General features: G+C 44.5%; 1 protein-coding gene across 2 annotated transcripts in view; it reads left to right on the forward strand.

Annotated features, from left to right (window-relative positions):
• PLPP3 (phospholipid phosphatase 3) overlaps window positions 1-19,015 on the forward strand; it is an 83,793-nt gene that overhangs the window by 49,258 nt on the left and 15,520 nt on the right. For both annotated transcript variants that reach the window (XM_085602516.1, XM_085602515.1), the window contains exons 3-5: window positions 203-483; window positions 3,630-3,687; window positions 16,637-16,813. In XM_085602516.1, the coding sequence (XP_085458642.1) occupies window positions 203-483; window positions 3,630-3,687; window positions 16,637-16,813 (516 nt within the window). The remainder of the gene's footprint in view (window positions 1-202; window positions 484-3,629; window positions 3,688-16,636; window positions 16,814-19,015) is intronic.

The following is a 19,015-nucleotide window of genomic DNA, read 5'->3' on the forward strand; positions in this document are numbered from 1 at the left end:
ATAAATCTCTTCATAATTTATAAGATATTACAATTGGAGCTAAATATTATTTATCGTGAGGTTAAGGACCTTATTTGTGGGAAGGTGTTGTGTTGTAGGCAGGACGTGAGGATGGACTAATCCTGCTGTGACTGTTTTATGTGACCCACTGCTGTAGTTCAAAGCACTTGTTTAAATATCGCACCTTCTCTCTTTCGCTCAGATCATCACTGGTGAGTTCTACCGGATCCACTACTTGAAGGAGCGGACCCACTCCTTCATCCAGAACCCATACATCGCAGCCCTCTACAAGCAGGTCGGCTGCTTCATTTTTGGGTGCTCCATCAGCCAGTCCTTCACAGACATAGCCAAAGTGTCGGTCGGCCGCCTGCGCCCGCACTTCCTAGCGGTCTGCAATCCAGATTTTACTCAGATTAACTGCACTTTAGGATACATCGAGGACTATGAATGCAGAGAGATGGAAAGCAAAGTTATGGAAGCCCGGTAAGCACAATTTCACCAAGAGACTGTACATTTTCATGGCACTCAGCAAATTAACTTACCGTGCACGCAACAGTGTGCAGTTAACTGGGTCTGTGATCCAGTAGGCTTGGTCTTTCTCTAAAGGAATTCTTGAATCTTCCCAAGCACAGCTTTTTGTCCCCTCGCCATAGTCTGGCATACAATCCCACCATTCACTGTTCATTGATATGCAAATTTCGTCAGAGGGACCCATCAATGGTTGTGTTTTTTTGTTAATGGAGCTGGACAGTTTCAGCCAAGAGGCTCATTATTAAATGTGTTGCATAATTTCCAGACAAAGCATCTCAAGAACACGCTGTCTTGTGTGCCCGCCAGGGAATCTAGGTCATTGGATGAATGTGGGCTAACGGTCCTTGTCGTTAAACGGGTCCTGGGGGAGGGCTTTGTGATTGAAGGATCAGGTCAGTGTTATCTTTCTCCTAAATAAATCTTCCTAAGCCCTATCCGTAGAATGCCCTGGGTGCAGGTTCTTTGTGTGATGCTACATCCCTGCATTTTCTGCACTTGTGAGGGGAGTTTCCCTACAGCGATTAAAATAAGCATTTGCAAAGCCAGTAGGTGTTGCTTTAATGTATCAATGCATGTAAACACAGGCATTCACGAAGATGGATATGTGGGTTGCATGCACAATAGTTGCTGATCACATTAAAGTCTGTCCGGTTGATTTTGCCAGTGCTGGGGAAAAAGAAGCCATAACATTACTGCTTTCTGTTTAGAATGCATACAGGAGAGATAAGAAATTGAATGTGACAAATAGTGTTACGATTGAATTTACTTTTCAGACAGATGTAAAATAGGCCCTCAGACAACCAATAGAAACTCTTCCAGAAAGGTGTCGCATCACAACAAATAGCCAATAGCGGTGGGTGAGAGAGTAATGCTGCTTTAAGTGGAGCCAAACCCCAAGGATGCAATGTCAAACCAGACCGAAAAATATAAAGATTTGAGGTTTTGAATGACTTGATGGGCAGCACAAACCTTTAACGCAGGCAAATGGCCTTCACTGAAAAGTAAACTGCGCTTCTGTATGTGCGAAGAACAATCACAATTTTCTGCCCACCAGGTCCTATTGCCCTCTGGTTTGTGTGGCCTGGGGATGCAAAGGGGTTGAAAGCCTTGTACTGATCAGCAGGCTCGTTCTTGCAATGTTAACAAGTAACAAGCGGCGGCTGGCACAGGTATGCGCGGTGGGGCGGGGAAGGTTGGGAAGGGGGAAGTTGACAGACGATGAACTAGGTCAAATTAAATAAATAAATAAAACCTACTTCTGTTGACTTCCTCCCCCGCCCCACTCCACCGCGCTTACCTGCACCGGCCACGAATGCAAGTAACCCGATATAGTTCTTACTTTTCTGTCTTTTCGCCAGTTGCCAGTGTTGCATGCGGGTTCACAGAGCAGACATCCCGGAAGCACCACACTTTATGGAATGGCAACGCAAGGAATACAGTTGAGGAGCACCCTGGCTCACTTGGATGCTGTCTCACTCGGCTCTTAGTCACTGATCTCAATTAAAAGATAGTTCTTGCAAGACTCCCGGAGCTCATTCAGTCTTTAAATTGTTGAGAAAATTAGCTTTGCTGTAAAGGTTGCAGAATTGAGAACTCCTATCTGCAAGCCAGACCTATTTAAACCTAGAAAGCTGTTCACCACCTCCTTCCCAAGATCCCTTTTGAAGGGTGATCCTTTTACTCTGCGCCCGCTTGGTGTATTTTCACAGTTGCGTATTGTGCTTCTCCGCGACATCACTTGCTGGCATTACAGCTACGTAAAAAGAACATGCTTTGATTTATGTCTTGTTGAGGCACATCTGTCTTCGTTACAGTAGACATTGCGTAGACCCGAAAAGAGAAATGCGTATATTTTGCCAATTCATCAGTTCTGCGCCTGCTGTTTTTAGCTGCGCATCTGCACATCTGTGTAACGGTGAGGGGGGCAGGGTTAGCCACTGCGGGACATGTTAGAATGTGACTTCCGCTCATGAGGATTCATGCGCTGGCACATCAGTAGCAGCCCTGTGCTGCCTCTGCACCTCCTGTTCAGGAGTGATTTCTAAGTGACTCTTGACCTCTGCTCCCAAGTCCAGATTCACTGTGACCTTGAGCCCTGTCCTTGTCTTCCTGCTGATTTCCTCTTCCACATCCTCTATGACAGCATAGCTCATTGTTCCACATGCAACTTCCCTCCTCCCCCCTTTTCAATTGTGGCTTGCATTTCTGCTGAAGTGTTCTTTATGAAACTTCACCCTCGGCCACATCTTCCTGCTGTGACCCAGCATTTATGCATAGGGTCAGCCTGTTTGTTGCTCCACGACTTTCAGCCATGTGATGTTCTCCACGCTTAGCACCTCCCTGTGTCAACATTGACAGATGCACTCAGAAGTTTTGTTTCAGGCCCTCTTGGTGATACTATGTGGAGCTTTTTAGCTCATTAATCAAACTCAAATTATTTCAACCCCCCTTTCAATGTCTGCATCCACAACGCCCCACCCCCCAAGCCACCCTTGGAACCTTGATGATTCCATAGTGTTAAATACCTTTTGAGCTTCCAGTTTGTACAATAGCAGAAGCTATCTCAGCCCTGCTCAGGTTTACACAGTCACTCTTTGATCCTGCGGATATAAGAGCATGTCACCATCTGGCCATGCACATCAACAGGTGCGTTAACTCTAGCCTCTTACACTGCACCTCTTAGCATCTGTTGTGACTGTTAACCCACCTGAGCAGGCGTGGCCCAGTAGTGCAGTCACTAAATTGAACATTTTGCCTATGAGTGAAGGAGTAAAGAATAATGCCTGAAGTGCATTTAACTTATTTTGTATTTGTGGCAAGTGATAATAGTACTTTGGAAAAAATGCTGAAGCCAATATTTTTTACAGGAAATTGAGGTGCATTCATTTTTTACCGCTAAATCCAGGAAAACAGCAAACATTCAACCTCTAGAAATTATTTCCAATTCTTAACTGAAAATAACTGGTATTCTCTAAATGACCTCTCCCCCGTTTATTTGTAATTAAATGCTATATTATGCTGCCATGGTATTTTGTCTGTATAGTCTGTGGACCAAAAGCAAAATGTTGACAACCTGTGGTTTCTTCTATTTGTCACAGGAAGTCCTTCTTTTCCGGGCATGCATCCTTCTCCATGTACACCATGCTGTATTTGGTGGTAAGTATTTTACATATTTCACTAATGCTTCTCATTTGTCTGTAAATCACTGATTTTGAATTTTTTTTAAATTATTTATTGCTGGGGTTGCTGGCGTGCCCCAAAGACCACAATGGGATCTCCATGTGAAGATGTGGCCCAGAGTAAATCAATCTTGCAAATTACCATGTTCGCATTGAGAAGGGAGGGGATTGATGCTGCTTAGATGTAGAGAGGATCTTTACATTAATAAGGAGAGATGAGAGTGGAGGAAAAGTGAAGACAGAATGCAGACACCTTTGTATGTTAACAGGACATGGGGGAGATGCTGCGCCGAGCAATTCCGAAGTAAACATACCATATAGAAGCAGGACTGAAGAAGGTAAAGAAGAGTAGCCTGGCATTAGTGGTGATTTTGGAAGGTAGCGGCTTGGCTATAGTGGTGAAAAGGATGACACTGTACTCATAAAGAAGGAGGGAGGAGAAATGTGGAATTTCTGGATACGTTGGAAGGAATACCCTTGCAGCATAACCCAAAATATGGGACCCCCTACAGAATGTAATGAGTGGCCCCTGACACTCCCATACCTCACAGATATTCATAGAATTTGATTGAAAAGGGGAGGCCCCTGAGGGTGGGGCAACTCATGTGCCGCAGGGACCTGTTATGCCCCTGGAAGTACTCCGCAGTTGATGGCAAATGTGTAAGGAGTACCCTGGTATTAATGTAGATGGTGGAGTGAATGAATACTTGAACAGTGATAGGAATGCGGTAAAACATAACCTGCCAATCATGGGAAAAGGTGGAAAGAGTAACCCGGGCATTAATGTAAATTGAATAAATGGAGAAAGTAGAAGGAAAACCCCCTCATTAATGGAGGTGCTGCATGCAGAGATCTGGCAATGATGCAGAAGCTAAAATGAGTCCCCGGGCATTAACTGATGAAGGTGTTTGGAGCACACTAGAGTTAATGGAGGCTGTCGCAGGAATACCCAGCCACTGTAAAAGGGGAAAGGCATACTGTAGCATTGAAGGAGAATGTGGAAAGAGGCCACTTGTACTCCTGGAGAAAAATGGGGGAACAATTGGGAGAGGAGTTTTGTGGATTAGATAAAGAAACACGAATAGTGGCATTTTATAATGAAAATTCAGTTGCAATGACTATGAATGGCATATATACAAAGCAACTTTACACATTTGACAAACTTTCAGTGTTGCAGAGTGGCTTTACCGGGCCGGAAATATAGTAATAACATTTGTGCTGTTTCACTACCTAAATGTGGGTTGTGTGCTGTTAATTAACTAAAAACACTACTTCCCTTTCCTACAAGGGCTGTCCCCAATGAGCAAATAAAGGTTTTCTATTTATAGATTCTTTGAGGCGGCAGCTTTAATTAAAACATCAAGGTTAACGATCCCTTGGGGAGTTAAACCATTCATCATGCCATAGCTGATTTTGTGAGGTTTCACAGAATTCACGTCCATAACAGATGATTTGCTAAACCTACAGCAATAATGTTATTATAAAGTTTTACTAATGATGCTTGTAAATCTATTGCCCATGAGTGAAAGAGTTAAAGAAACTGCACTAGATCAAATGCTTTTTCTGCCCCGATAGACTTTTATGTAAGGTTTCAGGAAACCATGCAAACTTGTAGATATATTCAAACATGCAGCTGCTGCGGCAGCGCTCAGTAGAAGGGCGGTTCGTCTGAGCTCGCTTCGCCTGCAAACGTCTTTTCAAACGCCCTTTGCACGGTGATCATTTTAGTTAAATGACACCCTTATAAAAAATTATTTAAAATATTTATGACATAAAATTTCTTTTTATACACCCTTTGCTTGGTAATCATCTAAGTTAAATAATACCCTAATAAAAAAAATGTTTAAAACAATTGCGACACAGGGCAATCATTCTTAGATCTATGATATTGAGGAGATATGGCTTTGTGATGAAGACGATGCAAATCAAAAGAGTACCTTTATGAAATATTGCAATTACACAAATGAATTATTTGTTCCATAGCGGTGTTGTTGAAAAGTACCACGTGTTTTTTCTTCCTCCATTTTACACCGCAGACTACAGTATACGCACTAAGGCACTGTGTGTTAGTCTGTAATTGAATGCTGTTTGAGCGGCATCACTGGCCTTCCAAGTGACAATACCGCATCAATGTGGCCATAGAGGACCTCCATTCAGTGATTTGGGGTATGTCCGCAATCATTTCTACCCTGGTTCCTCACCGCGCCTCTGGTTCCACCATTCAGGCACATGCTAGAACTAGTATTTGGCTGGATCCAGAGCTGCAGAGAAACACCTCTACAGGGACTGATCATGCTTCCACAGACTAAGGATAGTTTAAGAGCCTTGGGCCTATAATGTGCACATGTGCAAGGATGATCATCACCTTTGTCTGTGAGACCTGTACATGGGTATGAAATCCACTGCCTTCATCCTCTCTTACCATCCTCTCTTACCTTCCCATTACACCACCGGCCCAACACGATCAGCTTGTCCACCCTTTCTAGTCTTGATTGGGTAGGAAAACGATCACAAATTAAGCAGTGGGTCTTCAGAACCCAGGGACAGGGTCGTATTTTAGGTGTTTTCCGATCTCCGCGAGAGCAATTGCATGAAGTTTTGCAGCCCCACCAGATATTACTTCAAATAACCTCTGCTGCCTTCGATGAGAGAAAGTAAACAGGATAATTGCTAATCTGCCATCCTCAACATCATAACATATATGCTTCTCTGTCATAGCATATGCCTCACCTTTTAATAAAGTTTCCTAGGACAATGGGAACCAAGATACATTATCCAACACTGGATACAGCTGAGGTCTAAGTCAGCCAATGGCAAACCTTTTTGTGGTTTTTGGAGTCACTAGTCTCCAGTGGAGCATAGATACGGGGACTTTCAGTCTAACAACCCCTTTCACAGGTTACAGCAAAGAGCTGATGGGCAGGCATGCTGTGGCACTGTCATCGGTGGCAGTGGAATCATTTAGGAGTCTCAGTTCTTTGAAAATGTGACCACAGTGCTCCCTGATCTTGCTATAAACACAGCGGCGTATTGAGTGGACATCATATTACTAGGGACAGTGCCTCAAACAAAATGTGGCTGTTTTCTGTCTGTGTTTTGACAATGCAGCTATCAAACAGGCCTATTGCTTACAGTATACGTAAAATGTGCATTGGATCCACGGCTTTGAACCATTGCCCTTCTTTTACCAGCCTCTCACAACCACGGGCTTGAGACCTTGTCAATTACATCTTGGCTCACCTCACTGGAGTATTCATCTCTCAACCAGTGCTATTGGCTGCTTGGGTGTATCCTTCTGATCCACTCAAATACTTTCATTGAACTGTATGAGGGACTACTTTACAACTTTAGCCATCTTTGCCCCCTCCTGCTGTCTCACTCTCATGTGTCTGCCATCTTATATGGTAATGCGACATATGCTCGACTACATTCAGACCTATTGGCTTCAACAATTTTTGTTTTACAAGTTGCATTGGTCCAACCAACTCTAATATACGATTTCTCCCATCCTGGAAAAAGGTAGAGTTCACTCTGTGCACTTCTGCTGTGAGATAGGCTTTTTCATTTGCAGAAACTATGCCAAGGATATATAATAGAGCATAAAATTCGGACCAGTCCAGAGAAGACCACAGTCTAAGCAAACCGGTTTCTACTTCTATAGTCGTGGACCATTTAAGGTTCAAGTGAACGGGGACTTTCACATAAAATATGAGAATGTTCAATAATGTCCGCTGTACTTTTAGTAAATCGGCTACATGTCACAACATTTAGCGAACATTTTATCTAACAAGGACATGTAGGTATGGTTTTTTCTCCAAATTTCGACCCAAACATCCGTTCCATACTGCAATCACGTGGGACACTTGTTATATGGAGTGGATATATTTTTATGCAAACAGGCCCTTCAGATCTGCGTGGGAAATTGCTGGTTTCCGAGAAGTGCTATCAAAAGGATGCCTTTCACATTAGTCACACCTGCAAAATGACATGCTGAACGAAACTTAAAAAAGTGCAAACGACCCACCCTTCCCCCTCTTTGAAAGGATTGAGATATATATCTCAGCCAAATACAAGAGTGTGCAATTCCGCAGATTCTACATGGGGTACTTGTGATACATTGTAATTAAAGGCATGTTTCATCCTGCCTTCTTTAGCACAGTGTAGGGCTCAACAGCTGGGTTTGGATTCGCCGGACCTGAGCTCTACGCCTGGCTGCGGTATTTCACCGTCCAGCCTTGTGTAACTCCAGACAAATCACTTCATCTGTCTGTGCCTTGAGTCGTATAGGGGTCCCAATGTAAATGTGAATTATGTAGGGGGGTGCAGAATTCTTTCGAGTCTTTCTTCCGTGATTGGAAGCTTCCGCCATCGCTTTCTTTCATGTTCTGCTTTCAGCAGCAGCTCTCAACCAGCCCCCATACTGTTCTGTGGACCACAGCTCGTGTTTAAGATTCCCCCGCTACAATGAAAATGTCGTCTCTGTAGCTCCACGTGATCGTTGGGGCTCCAGCCCTGCTGTATCAGATTCCTAAAATAAAATAAATATGTCTGATTGAATGTGAGCTTACTGTTCAGTCTTCGGGAATGTTCCCACCCCTCCGCTGCTATCACTGGCACGGTTCAGTGTCTGAGGCCTGTCTGCCCTTCACCCACAACCAGCACTTTGAGGCCGCCTCTAAGCCGTTTTGGTTGGAGTTAATGCCTTGTGGTTGGCGCTCTGCATTTTCCTCCGCGATGGCAAAAAAATCACAACTGGAACTTATACGTCTAAAATTGAAAGAAAATTGCTGCGCTAAGTGTAAATGCCCCAGAGCTCTGTTAAAGTGCGGAGACAGTTTGCTCTTTTGCTGGGAACGGTTGCCGACGTGATTGTGATGGTCACATGGGACGGGACAAGAACTTAAGAAATTGGAGCTGCAATTTTTCTGTAAGTGCCAACAGATATGAAAATGGAGAACAGATGTAGTCAAGTACAGGAAGTGGTTGCTGGGAGCACTGACCTAGTGAACATGCGCAAAGTTGCTGGGTGCGTTGCACATGTTGTCTACTCAAAGTAAACTTAAAGTCTGATCACCATAATCAGCATCCAACAACATGGCATTACCAACAACACTGCAGATCTAAAATGTTATGTTTGTGGAGGTTCAGGTGGCCATTTTTCAGAGGTCAGGGCATAAGATGCAGTAGCCGGGCATAGTGCAAGGCATTTTTGCCACCTTAGGTTGGGATATTCTGACCTCATGTCTCTCCCCCTCCAGTAGGGCTAGATAATTACAGAAACTATTTCCAGTCCAGTCTCCATTCTTGGAGTTGAAATATTTTTTGCATCCATTATACTAATTAGACTGACACCTGAAATCAATAATTTGTAGGCAAAATGTTCAGGACTGGAAGCGGTGTCCTTGGTCTAGGGTGGGGTGGTCTCCCTGCTAACCACCTCCAGTATGGGCATCTCCTTTGATGCTAGCATCACACATCTGTACCTCCCCCTTGCTGTGCGCTCCCTAGATAGCTGCTTAGCCGTTCCTCACCCAAGGACCATAAATTGCTGGGGGGGATTTCTTTCCTAAAATGAGGGTAACAATAAACTTACTAACTGGCAATGTCCAGTAATATATATAAAAATGCAGTCTGAGTTAATTTGGTCGAGTTCAAACATAGATTCATGAATCAGAGAAATTTGACCTCTAACTTTGATTTGAAACCACAGCTGTAAATTCTTGTGTGTGGGACATCTTGTTCCATCTAGTCTTTTAGCCAGGTCAGTAATGGGGTCTATTTATATCCTGTTAGAGGCACGGCCACCTTCCTGAATTAACCTTTGCCATCAGCTCCACATATTTTCTCCAGAGTGATTGGGTAATTTATTAGGGAGAACGTAAAACAAGCATTGGCAAGACCAATAAACCTGGCGTTAGCTGCCAACCTTTTGGCTTTGCTGATGCATATTTTATTTTGTAATGGTTTTTGTAAAACTTTATTGGAGGGGTAGTTGCCACACCCCTGCCCATATGTATATGTAAAAAAGCAACCTAGCTGCAAGTAAAAAATATCCTATGTACTCAAAATCACACATTGCCAAAGTGCTCCCTTGCACTTAAGAGAACAACTTTGATGTTCTCCTTGTGAAAACAAAGAATGCTGTCAGTTACAAAGAAGGTAGCCAATGGCTGAATTGGGCAGACTGAGTACCTCAAATTAGTTACCGCATATATAGAAACTGGTAACACAATTTTATCATTATAATATGTCTTCGTCATGAGAATACTAAAACATCGAAGACAACATCTTAAATGGAGAATTGAAAACTGCAAGTGATTCTGTGTGGTCAAACTAGGCAGCCTTTTTATGCAGGTTTCTTCTTGTGATCTCCCTCATGCCCTCAGAGCTTTTTTATCAAGTGTTTTAACTCCGGAAAGAAGACACAAACAGCAGGTGAGGAGTGCAAACCTTAAACTAAACCCCACAGGCCTTTTGCTTCTGTGGGTCTAAGCAAGAAAAGCTTCTTGGAACGCTAAATAAAAACGAAAAACATGTTTGGACAACGAACGCTGATATGGTTGACTGATGTTACCTAAGCTTATATTGTGTGAGGCTGAGAACCACACTCACCTTTGAAAAGAGAACTAAATGTACACGTTCCTTAAAATGATGTTGGTTGGCCACGAGTGAAACGTTTTTTAGTGTTAGTAGATTTGTCGTGGCACCGGCAAGATAAAAAAGCTTTGGTCATCGCACCTTTTTTGTAGTTTGGCAATTTCAGTTTTGAATGCAACAAGGTAAAATTAAAATTCCTTTTTCTTCTTTGTATTTTAACAACTTCTTCAATCGCTGGACTTCCATCGAGATTAAACGCCTATCCATTATAATCCAATTAAAGTACCTTCCTCCTGCAACAGAGAGCAGCAGTATGAACTAAGGATGCAGACACTATGTAAAAGGGCTTTGTGGTTCCCAACATTTTCCTATATTTCTTGCACTTTTAGTGGCAACCTCATGTTTAAAAAGTGACACTACTTAGCTTGTTAGTTTCAGCTTTTCCTTCGAACCTCTGAAACACAACGGTGCGTATTTACCAGTGACAATTAGCAAATCTCCAGGGTCTGCGAGATCAATAACACAAATTTCAAGGCCAAAATGCTTTTGAGAAAACTAATACCTTCGTGGAATAAAGTGTGAAACCAGAAAAAATTATACAATGCTTTTTTGGGCCTCACACTTCAATATAAGAGGAAAAGCTGCAAGAACCCTTCCAGAAAAACACTTGCCGTGAGACATCACTGCTTTGAAATGGGGGCATTCTCTGATATGAACGGGTGCAAGAAAACCATGGAGTCACTGCCAGAAACTGCATGCTTCCATGAGAGAACATAAAATAGAGTGATGCCTTTCTTAGAATTAGAACGTGCAGACCAAATACGAGGTGAGGGGTTGCCTAGCAGGGACCTCCCCCTGAGGCACAGAGCTAGAAGGAAGGCTGCAGCTGTACAGTCAGGCTGTGTAGAAGGGAACCCCAGCCCCCGCGTGCTTTGAAACTTCGCATGCCCTAGGATGACCCTCCCGGGGGCATTGAGTCTCAGACTCCAGGGCCGCCCTCCACCACAGCTCATGCCTGCAGGCGGCAGAGAGGAACCGATGCACTTTGAGAGTGCACCTGTGCTACTGCAGTCCTACTACTGCAATATGTTGACCTGTGCACAGAATATGGTGACCTGGTCTGCACAGGATATTGTGACCTGGTCTGCTGTGCACAGGATATGGTGATGATCACCTGGTCTGTGGTGCACGGGATACAGAGACCTGGTCTGCTGTGCACAGGATACGGTGACCTAGTCTGCTGTTAACAGGATATGGTGACCTGGTCTGCTGTGCACAGGCTATGGTGATGCTGACCTGGTCTGCTGTGCACAGGCTATGGTGATGCTGACCTGGTCTGCTGTGCACAGGCTATGGTGATGCTGACCTGGTCTGCTGTGCACAGGATATGGTGATGCTGACCTGGTCTGCTGTGCACAGGATATGGTGATGCTGACCTGGTCTGCTGTGCACAGGATATGGTGATGCTGACCTGGTCTGCTGTGCACAGGCTATGGTGATGCTGACCTGGTCTGCTGTGCACAGGCTATGGTGATGCTGACCTGGTCTGCTGTGCACAGGCTATGGTGATGCTGACCTGGTCTGCTGTGCACAGGCTATGGTGATGCTGACCTGGTCTGCTGTGCACAGGATATGGTGATGCTGACCTGGTCTGCTGTGCACAGGATATGGTGATGCTGACCTGGTCTGCTGTGCACAGGCTATGGTGATGCTGACCTGGTCTGCTGTGCACAGGATATGGTGATGCTGACCTGGTCTGCTGTGCACAGGCTATGGTGATGCTGACCTGGTCTGCTGTGCACAGGCTATGGTGATGCTGACCTGGTCTGCTGTGCACAGGATACGGTGATGCTGACCTGGTCTGCTGTGCACAGGATATGGTGATGCTGACCTGGTCTGCTGTGCACAGGCTATGGTGATGCTGACCTGGTCTGCTGTGCACAGGCTATGGTGATGCTGACCTGGTCTGCTGTGCACAGGATACGGTGATGCTGACCTGGTGTGCTCTGCACAGGATACGGTGATGCTGACCTGGTGTGCTCTGCACAGGATACGGTGACATTGTCTGCTGTACGGTCACCTGGTCTGCTCTGCACAGGATATGGTGACCTGGTCTGTTGTACACAGGATAAGGTGATGGCGACCTGGTCTGCTGTGCACACAATACGGTGACCTGACCTGCTGTGCAAGGACACGATGTGACGGTCTATCCTCTTCTATCCTGCCTGCGTGTTACCTGTATTTCTCATAAAAATTCCTAGTTTCTGCTGAGCACTGCCCCGCCTCCATCTCCCCAGCATCCCACTATACAGCCCCCATCACGCGCACACACACACACACACACACACACACACACACACACACACACACGCACACACGCACACACACAATCTCTCTCCTTGGGCGTGATGCTACTCGTGTTCCTACATCATTAATGAAAAATCTGCCTGTTTAACACTGTTAATTAAAAAGTCGTCAGTTGATCGTTGCTGGCTCCCCTGTCTGCCTCTGGCCCTGTAGTCATTAACCATCTGCTAACACAATTTCCTCTCACATGAAAAGGGATCAGCGCGATTGTAACTTGCTTTGGCATTCTCCAGCAGACCAGATTAGTTACGTGCCACGCTGGGCTGATTGCGATCTCAATTGTTCTGGGTGGAGGCCTCCAGGCCAGCCGGGCCTGCAGCCTTATCACCGGCCTCAACTCGGAGCTCATGTAAACAAACTCGGGGACGGGCAGAACCCGGAAGTAAACCTCCATGCCCCGCCACAAATCCGATGTCAGACTAGCTCTTTACTGAAATCCCAGTCAAATTGGACCACAGAGCTTGCTCAGCATCAAACGTGAATGAATTGTAGAACAAACTACAGACGGTAAATGTTAGACTTCACAGATGTCGTTCCAGAGGAACAGGTTTTTTATATCTAGTGCTTAACTTAAAAAAATGAGTGCGTGACATGAGGCACCTGCTATTAAGGTTTATGCAGTTTAGATAGGAACTGGGCACCCTGGTCGCCTGTCTGCTATCTTTGCAATCTATCTGATCAGCTTATCTTTTTAATACCATTCTATATTATATCACAAAATGCAGAATGTGTATAATGTCTTTGAAAAGCTCTAATAATCTATAAATCACAGGAGTCATTGCCAAGCAGATCATTTAAGAATACTTCTAGTTCCATAGATCATTGTGACTATTGTTAGGTTTGACCCATAACGGGGCCTGCAGAATTCTTAGCAAATGTTGTGTTTTATAAAAGCTGTAAAAGGCTTTGGTACAGTTCTTCAGAGATTGGCTACGTTGACTCAGGAACCTCCAGCCACTGGCTCGAGACATTGTTAATCTCTACTTGAATTAGCCCTTTTAAATATTTTAGTATCACCTTCTTCTATTGGACATTGGGTGTAAGCTTTCGCCTCTGTTGAGGGACTACACAAGGGATATCTTTTGTAGAGTCCCATGGTGTGTATTATCCCACCATCTAGTGGTTGGGTTTGGCTGTCCCTATTTTTTTTCTTTTGGGCGTCAACCACTAAGGTGGACTTAGTCATCCCCACATGACATCAGGTGTACGTAAGCTGACAATGCCCCAGTGTATGGTCACCATCTTCAGATTCTTTTTTTGCTGAAGAAGAGTAAGGAAAACGCTAAACAAATAACAGAAAACCCTTGAAGTCCAGAGTGGAAGTCGAGGAGAACCAGAAAACACCAGGAAATACTGAAGTACAGGATAACACCACTTAAGCCTTTGGCAAAAAGTAGTAGGTTGATTGCAGCCCTTGTAGAAGCACTAGAGGTCAGAGAGGACAATCCACTCAATTCATAACAATACTTAAGCTACAGTTGGTTGGCTTTGCCCATGATAAATCACCATCAATGCTGATTATGAGGACATGAAAATCACAAATCTTTACAACCACAACGCATTATAAAGCTAGTAAGATAAATCTGCCAGCAAATATGTCTGCTGAATTCTTCTGAGACTGATCAAATGTGCGCATTGAGTTGGGATTTAGTAAAACCTATGCTTACAGCCCTGCAATTGTAGAAGAATATAACAACAATTGCCTTTATATTACATTACATTAAGTGGGCACAATAACTGCGTTTTGTAAATCGTCCGAGAAAGTGGGATACAATTGTGTTTCCTGCAGAAAATATGACCCTGGGCAGTTAGGGGTGTCACAATGCACAGGTTCAGACTACCAACCTGACTTTCTAGATGACAATGCAAAAAACATTATAGCACACCTGCACCCTCCTTGGGATGAGGCCATAATTTACTCACAGTGATTGGACCTGCACCGCTTCATATAGCCCCCCATCAAAAGTCAGGTGAAGAGTCGATCTACTCAGACATATGTGTGTCCTTTGCATGTTGCATACCTGTGGCTCATGCAATCCCAGGGTCCACCTTTAAAGAAGAGCCATTCTTCCAGCTCTGAGTCTCAATGCATAGAAACACCCTCACTCTTACCTCTCAGAGGATGCTAGCGAACCGACCAACCACCTCCTACACTGTCCACCGTGGGGGTTTTCATAATGTATACCTCCTTCTGACTGGTCGACATATTCTATCTCTTTTGAGTTGTGATTGGACCTGGTGCTTGATAATTTGGTATATACACAATCCCAACAAAGTAGTCAAATCCCCAATTCAAAGAGTCATCTCTCACATCTAAGTGATGCTTTTTCAAGGAAAATGGTGTATATGTGTATATATTTATACATATATATATTTGCAAAGGAGACTGTTTCTTTTGGAATGGGACCTTCTGTGTGCTTGTGATATTGAAGACTGTACTATCAGAAATCTACCCTCGGCCACAGTATGTGCACAACTTTGAGATTCCCTGGGGTCTATTTGATCTCACAATGGGACGATGTCTATAAATTGCATAACATGCTGAAGTAGACAAACTGCCACTTCCTGCGCTGACCACAGCATTTTTTCGGAGAGGGGGTGCTATAAAGAAGATTACTGAATGATGTAAACAATGGCATTTCTATATTGACATTGCTAACATACTTGAACACCTTGGAACTTGTACTTCAGAACTCTAGCAAGTAAAAAATGGGTTTGAAAATATATATACCTGGGTTTTTGGCCACCACCATCTCCAATACTGGGTAGACTTTATGTCTGTGGTTCCTCAGCTTAGATGAACCAGCACCGTAACATCAAGCGTGAATACACGTGATAACATAGTTTGCGCACACCATGAAATACCCTCTTACAATGTGCTGCTGTAAAGTCACAGTGGCTGTGATGCCCCGGATGAACCTGCCCCACTGAGGCCATTTTGTTTAAGCGTAGCTGCGGATCTTGGACTAGGGTCCAAAAAGCCGGCTATGGACAGTCATGGGCTCTTAAAACACTTTTAAATCTGTCAAGGGCTTTAAAAGAAGGGCGCATGGACGTTACTTTTAATGAGTGGTTTTACAAAATGTAATGTGTGCGAGGGTTCCAGATGGAAAGATGTGTGTTTCTTCTTCCATTGTGTTTCTTATTTCAGGCCTCATGTCCGGCTGCTCACTCCCACGTCATCAGAAGAGTAGTTAATCCCTGTGCTGTGAATAGGGGAAACTTGTGCTTATAAGGCTGATAGCTTGGGGTTACTGTACATAAAAAGGCCATTTGACAGGTGCGGTTCATTGTAAAGAACTCTGAATGCGATCCGACTTTTCTTTTTGAGACATTCTGCCATTCCCATGAGCAAAGCCTGCTATCCACAGCGGCAGCAGGGAGAGGAAGGAATGTCTGACCTATAGCCACGTCCCAGCCTGTCCGGACCTGCCCGCTTCCTTCCTCGCCCTCAGGAAGGTAGTTGTCTGCTCGGAGTGCACGGTCACACCCATGCGCGCTCCCGGGCTGCCTTCCTTCGGCAGGCTTTGATTTGTGGGCAGAAGCCTTCATTCTTCCTGCTGCCCCTTCCAGTCTGCCTCTCCGGTTCCCACAGGAATCTAGCGAGAGAGGGCGGTGCCGCCGTTACAGCGGAAGCAAGAAAGTGATAACTGCTAGTGGACAATGCGCGTTTGACGTCATTCACGAGCCTTCAATTCCTGAGCTGGGATTTATCGTTTCTCTTGAGTGGCAGGTGTCAATCCTTCGCCCTCTCCTTTCCTCTGTGGTGTCACTGCAACCTATCTTTTTTAAAGTCATCACTGCGGTTTTGTACTACTAATGTGAAAATGTATGGTTCATGAAATGGAACGCTTGCATTTTTAAGAAAATTAATTGTGAAAGTACTGCCTTCTCCACAATAAAATGTGAACAAGCAGTGACCAGGTATCTCTATTAATGTATCTTACCTTCTCTATCCACAGCTGTATCTGCAGGCCAGATTTACCTGGAGAGGTGCCCGCCTACTACGCCCTCTTCTGCAGTTTACCCTGCTTATGCTGGCGTTTTACACAGGGCTGTCCCGTGTGTCCGACCACAAGCACCACCCCTCTGATGTGCTTGCCGGATTCGTTCAAGGAGCCATGGTGGCTTATTGCATAGTAAGTATCCTTTCACTTTTCTTTACCAATGTATTGACTTCTGGAATTAGCATTTGTGGGAATAACTGATGAGCTGCAAACAGAAGTGCATAAAGGGGCGTTCATCGTACCATGGCTTGTTATGCGGCTATAGGCCTCGCCACACAGTTGGAGCACAGCGAGCATCTGTCCGCAAGGCTATTTGCTTGCACTTGCTCTTCACGACAGGTAAAAACTGAAATTATGCTTTTTCATTTAAGCATGGCGTTTAGTAAGATGGTGGCTTGGCATTGGATCTTCTTTGACTAAGAGCCAGCCTGGGCACACGCCCAGTAGGTTCCCGCTAGCCTGGAGAAGAGGCGGCAGAAATATGCGTATGCCAGTTTCGCTTGCAGGTTGCACTATTAGTAAGAAAGAGGCATAGTGTGTCTCTCTGGAGCACGCATATGCCAGCCACTGTCATTGTCAAGCAAGGGTGTAGGTTCTTCAACTTTCTACAGCAGGTTTTTTTGTTGAACTCTGCAGATTATTCTGAAGATGGTGGATTAAACGGCAAATACAGCAAATCCATAATAACGTGGAAAACACCACAGCCGCAAAATCGCATGATTCCAATGGCCATGACAATAGGACGTCTGCCAACCATGTGAGCACTCATAGTCCCGATACCTTGTAGAATAACAAGTGCTGTCACATACCCTATAACCACAGCCCATACAACTATGGCGACTTGTGTGCTGAGGCATGACCAGACCACATCAGTACTTAATGCACCACACACAGCTTTTCCCATGTAAGACGAACTACAAGCACAACACTTTCCAATCAAACATGCAGGCACCCCTGAAACTGCAAAGACCCAATAAAAATGTACAGCTGTGGTAATAATCATCGCTCATCAAATTTGCTCCAGTCAAACTGCATAAGGTAGGAATAGAGCCCAGCTGCAAAACAGTCTTCCAAAGATGCCATCAACGAGAGCCTGAAATAGATTTACAATGTTATGACTTGATGGGGGCCCACTCTTATATATCAATTGTGCAAATCAATGCTTATATAGGACGGTTTATAATATGTTTACAACCCCAAATCGTATGATATCCACTGCTTCGTCATATCAGAAAAAAAATTGTTATATTCTTTTTTCTCAAATCTTATTGAAGAACCAGCCAAAGTGTTCGCTCAATACATTTTGGAAATTCTTTAAGGGAAACTAATAGTATTCCCTTCAAGGATATTACACGTGGAATACTTAGCAGTATTCGGAAATAAGCATTATTAATGTTATTTCTGTTTTATTAGTTTAAATGAATAAACGTTTCATAATAGCTGCCGAATCAGGCTCGGAAAACCCTATTTCTGCCAGAGTCACTATCGCGAAGTGTTTATGCATCTAAATTGCAGTGTGTGTGATCCTTGTATCCTGCAGCGCAGGACACTGCATTCCCTTTTATTTATTTCCCCAAGAAAATAATTAACCCCAGGACCCCGCAGACCCCCCTGTCTGTCTCCAAGTGAAGAGGGCCTGGGACGTGTGTTCAGGTCGAGCACCGTCTCATTCTCTTAGGCACAGTCATCATCAATAATGTCTAGCTGGTGTTCACTTGCTTTGTGGGGTTGTATCACCCTTGACTCATGCCATGGGTGCTTATCTGCTAAGCAGTGCCCTGGCTGTAGCCGAGTTTTCATTGGTTACCCTCATTAACCCCAGGGTTCCATTGTTCAGTGCCACAGGTATGTGCCACAGTGCCGAGCCTTCTGGCATGAGGATCATTCTTGCCAGAAAAGGTAGGGTACCTCAAGAGTTCCCCTTTCAGAAACTTGGCAAGTTCTCAGAAGTTTTTCTGTAAGCAGACCTAAGACATTCCTCGTTGGCCGAAAATGCTGGAACTGAAAAGCTTCATGAACATGGCGTGAAGGATGACTGGATGGAAAGAGTCCGCAGAAATAGCAAGTGGTGGGAATCTTTAAATCGTCTTTTTAGATCGGGCCTACAGGCGGCTTTAGCTAGTTCTTCAGCCTCATTTTTTTCCAAAAAGTGATAATAAAATTATATATACATAGAGGGACTTTTGGTCTGCCCTCTTCATCTGCCCTCAGCAGCCTACATCAAAGGGCATTGACTGAGCCCTCTTCAGACATCATTCCTGTTTACTTCAAGTCATGCCCCCCCACCCCCAGGAAATAGTCCACTTCAACGCGAGGGCTGGTTGGCCAATCTCT

This window comes from Triturus cristatus, chromosome 4_2 (assembly GCF_964204655.1).
Source record: "Triturus cristatus chromosome 4_2, aTriCri1.1, whole genome shotgun sequence".
NCBI lineage: Eukaryota > Metazoa > Chordata > Amphibia > Caudata > Salamandridae > Triturus > Triturus cristatus.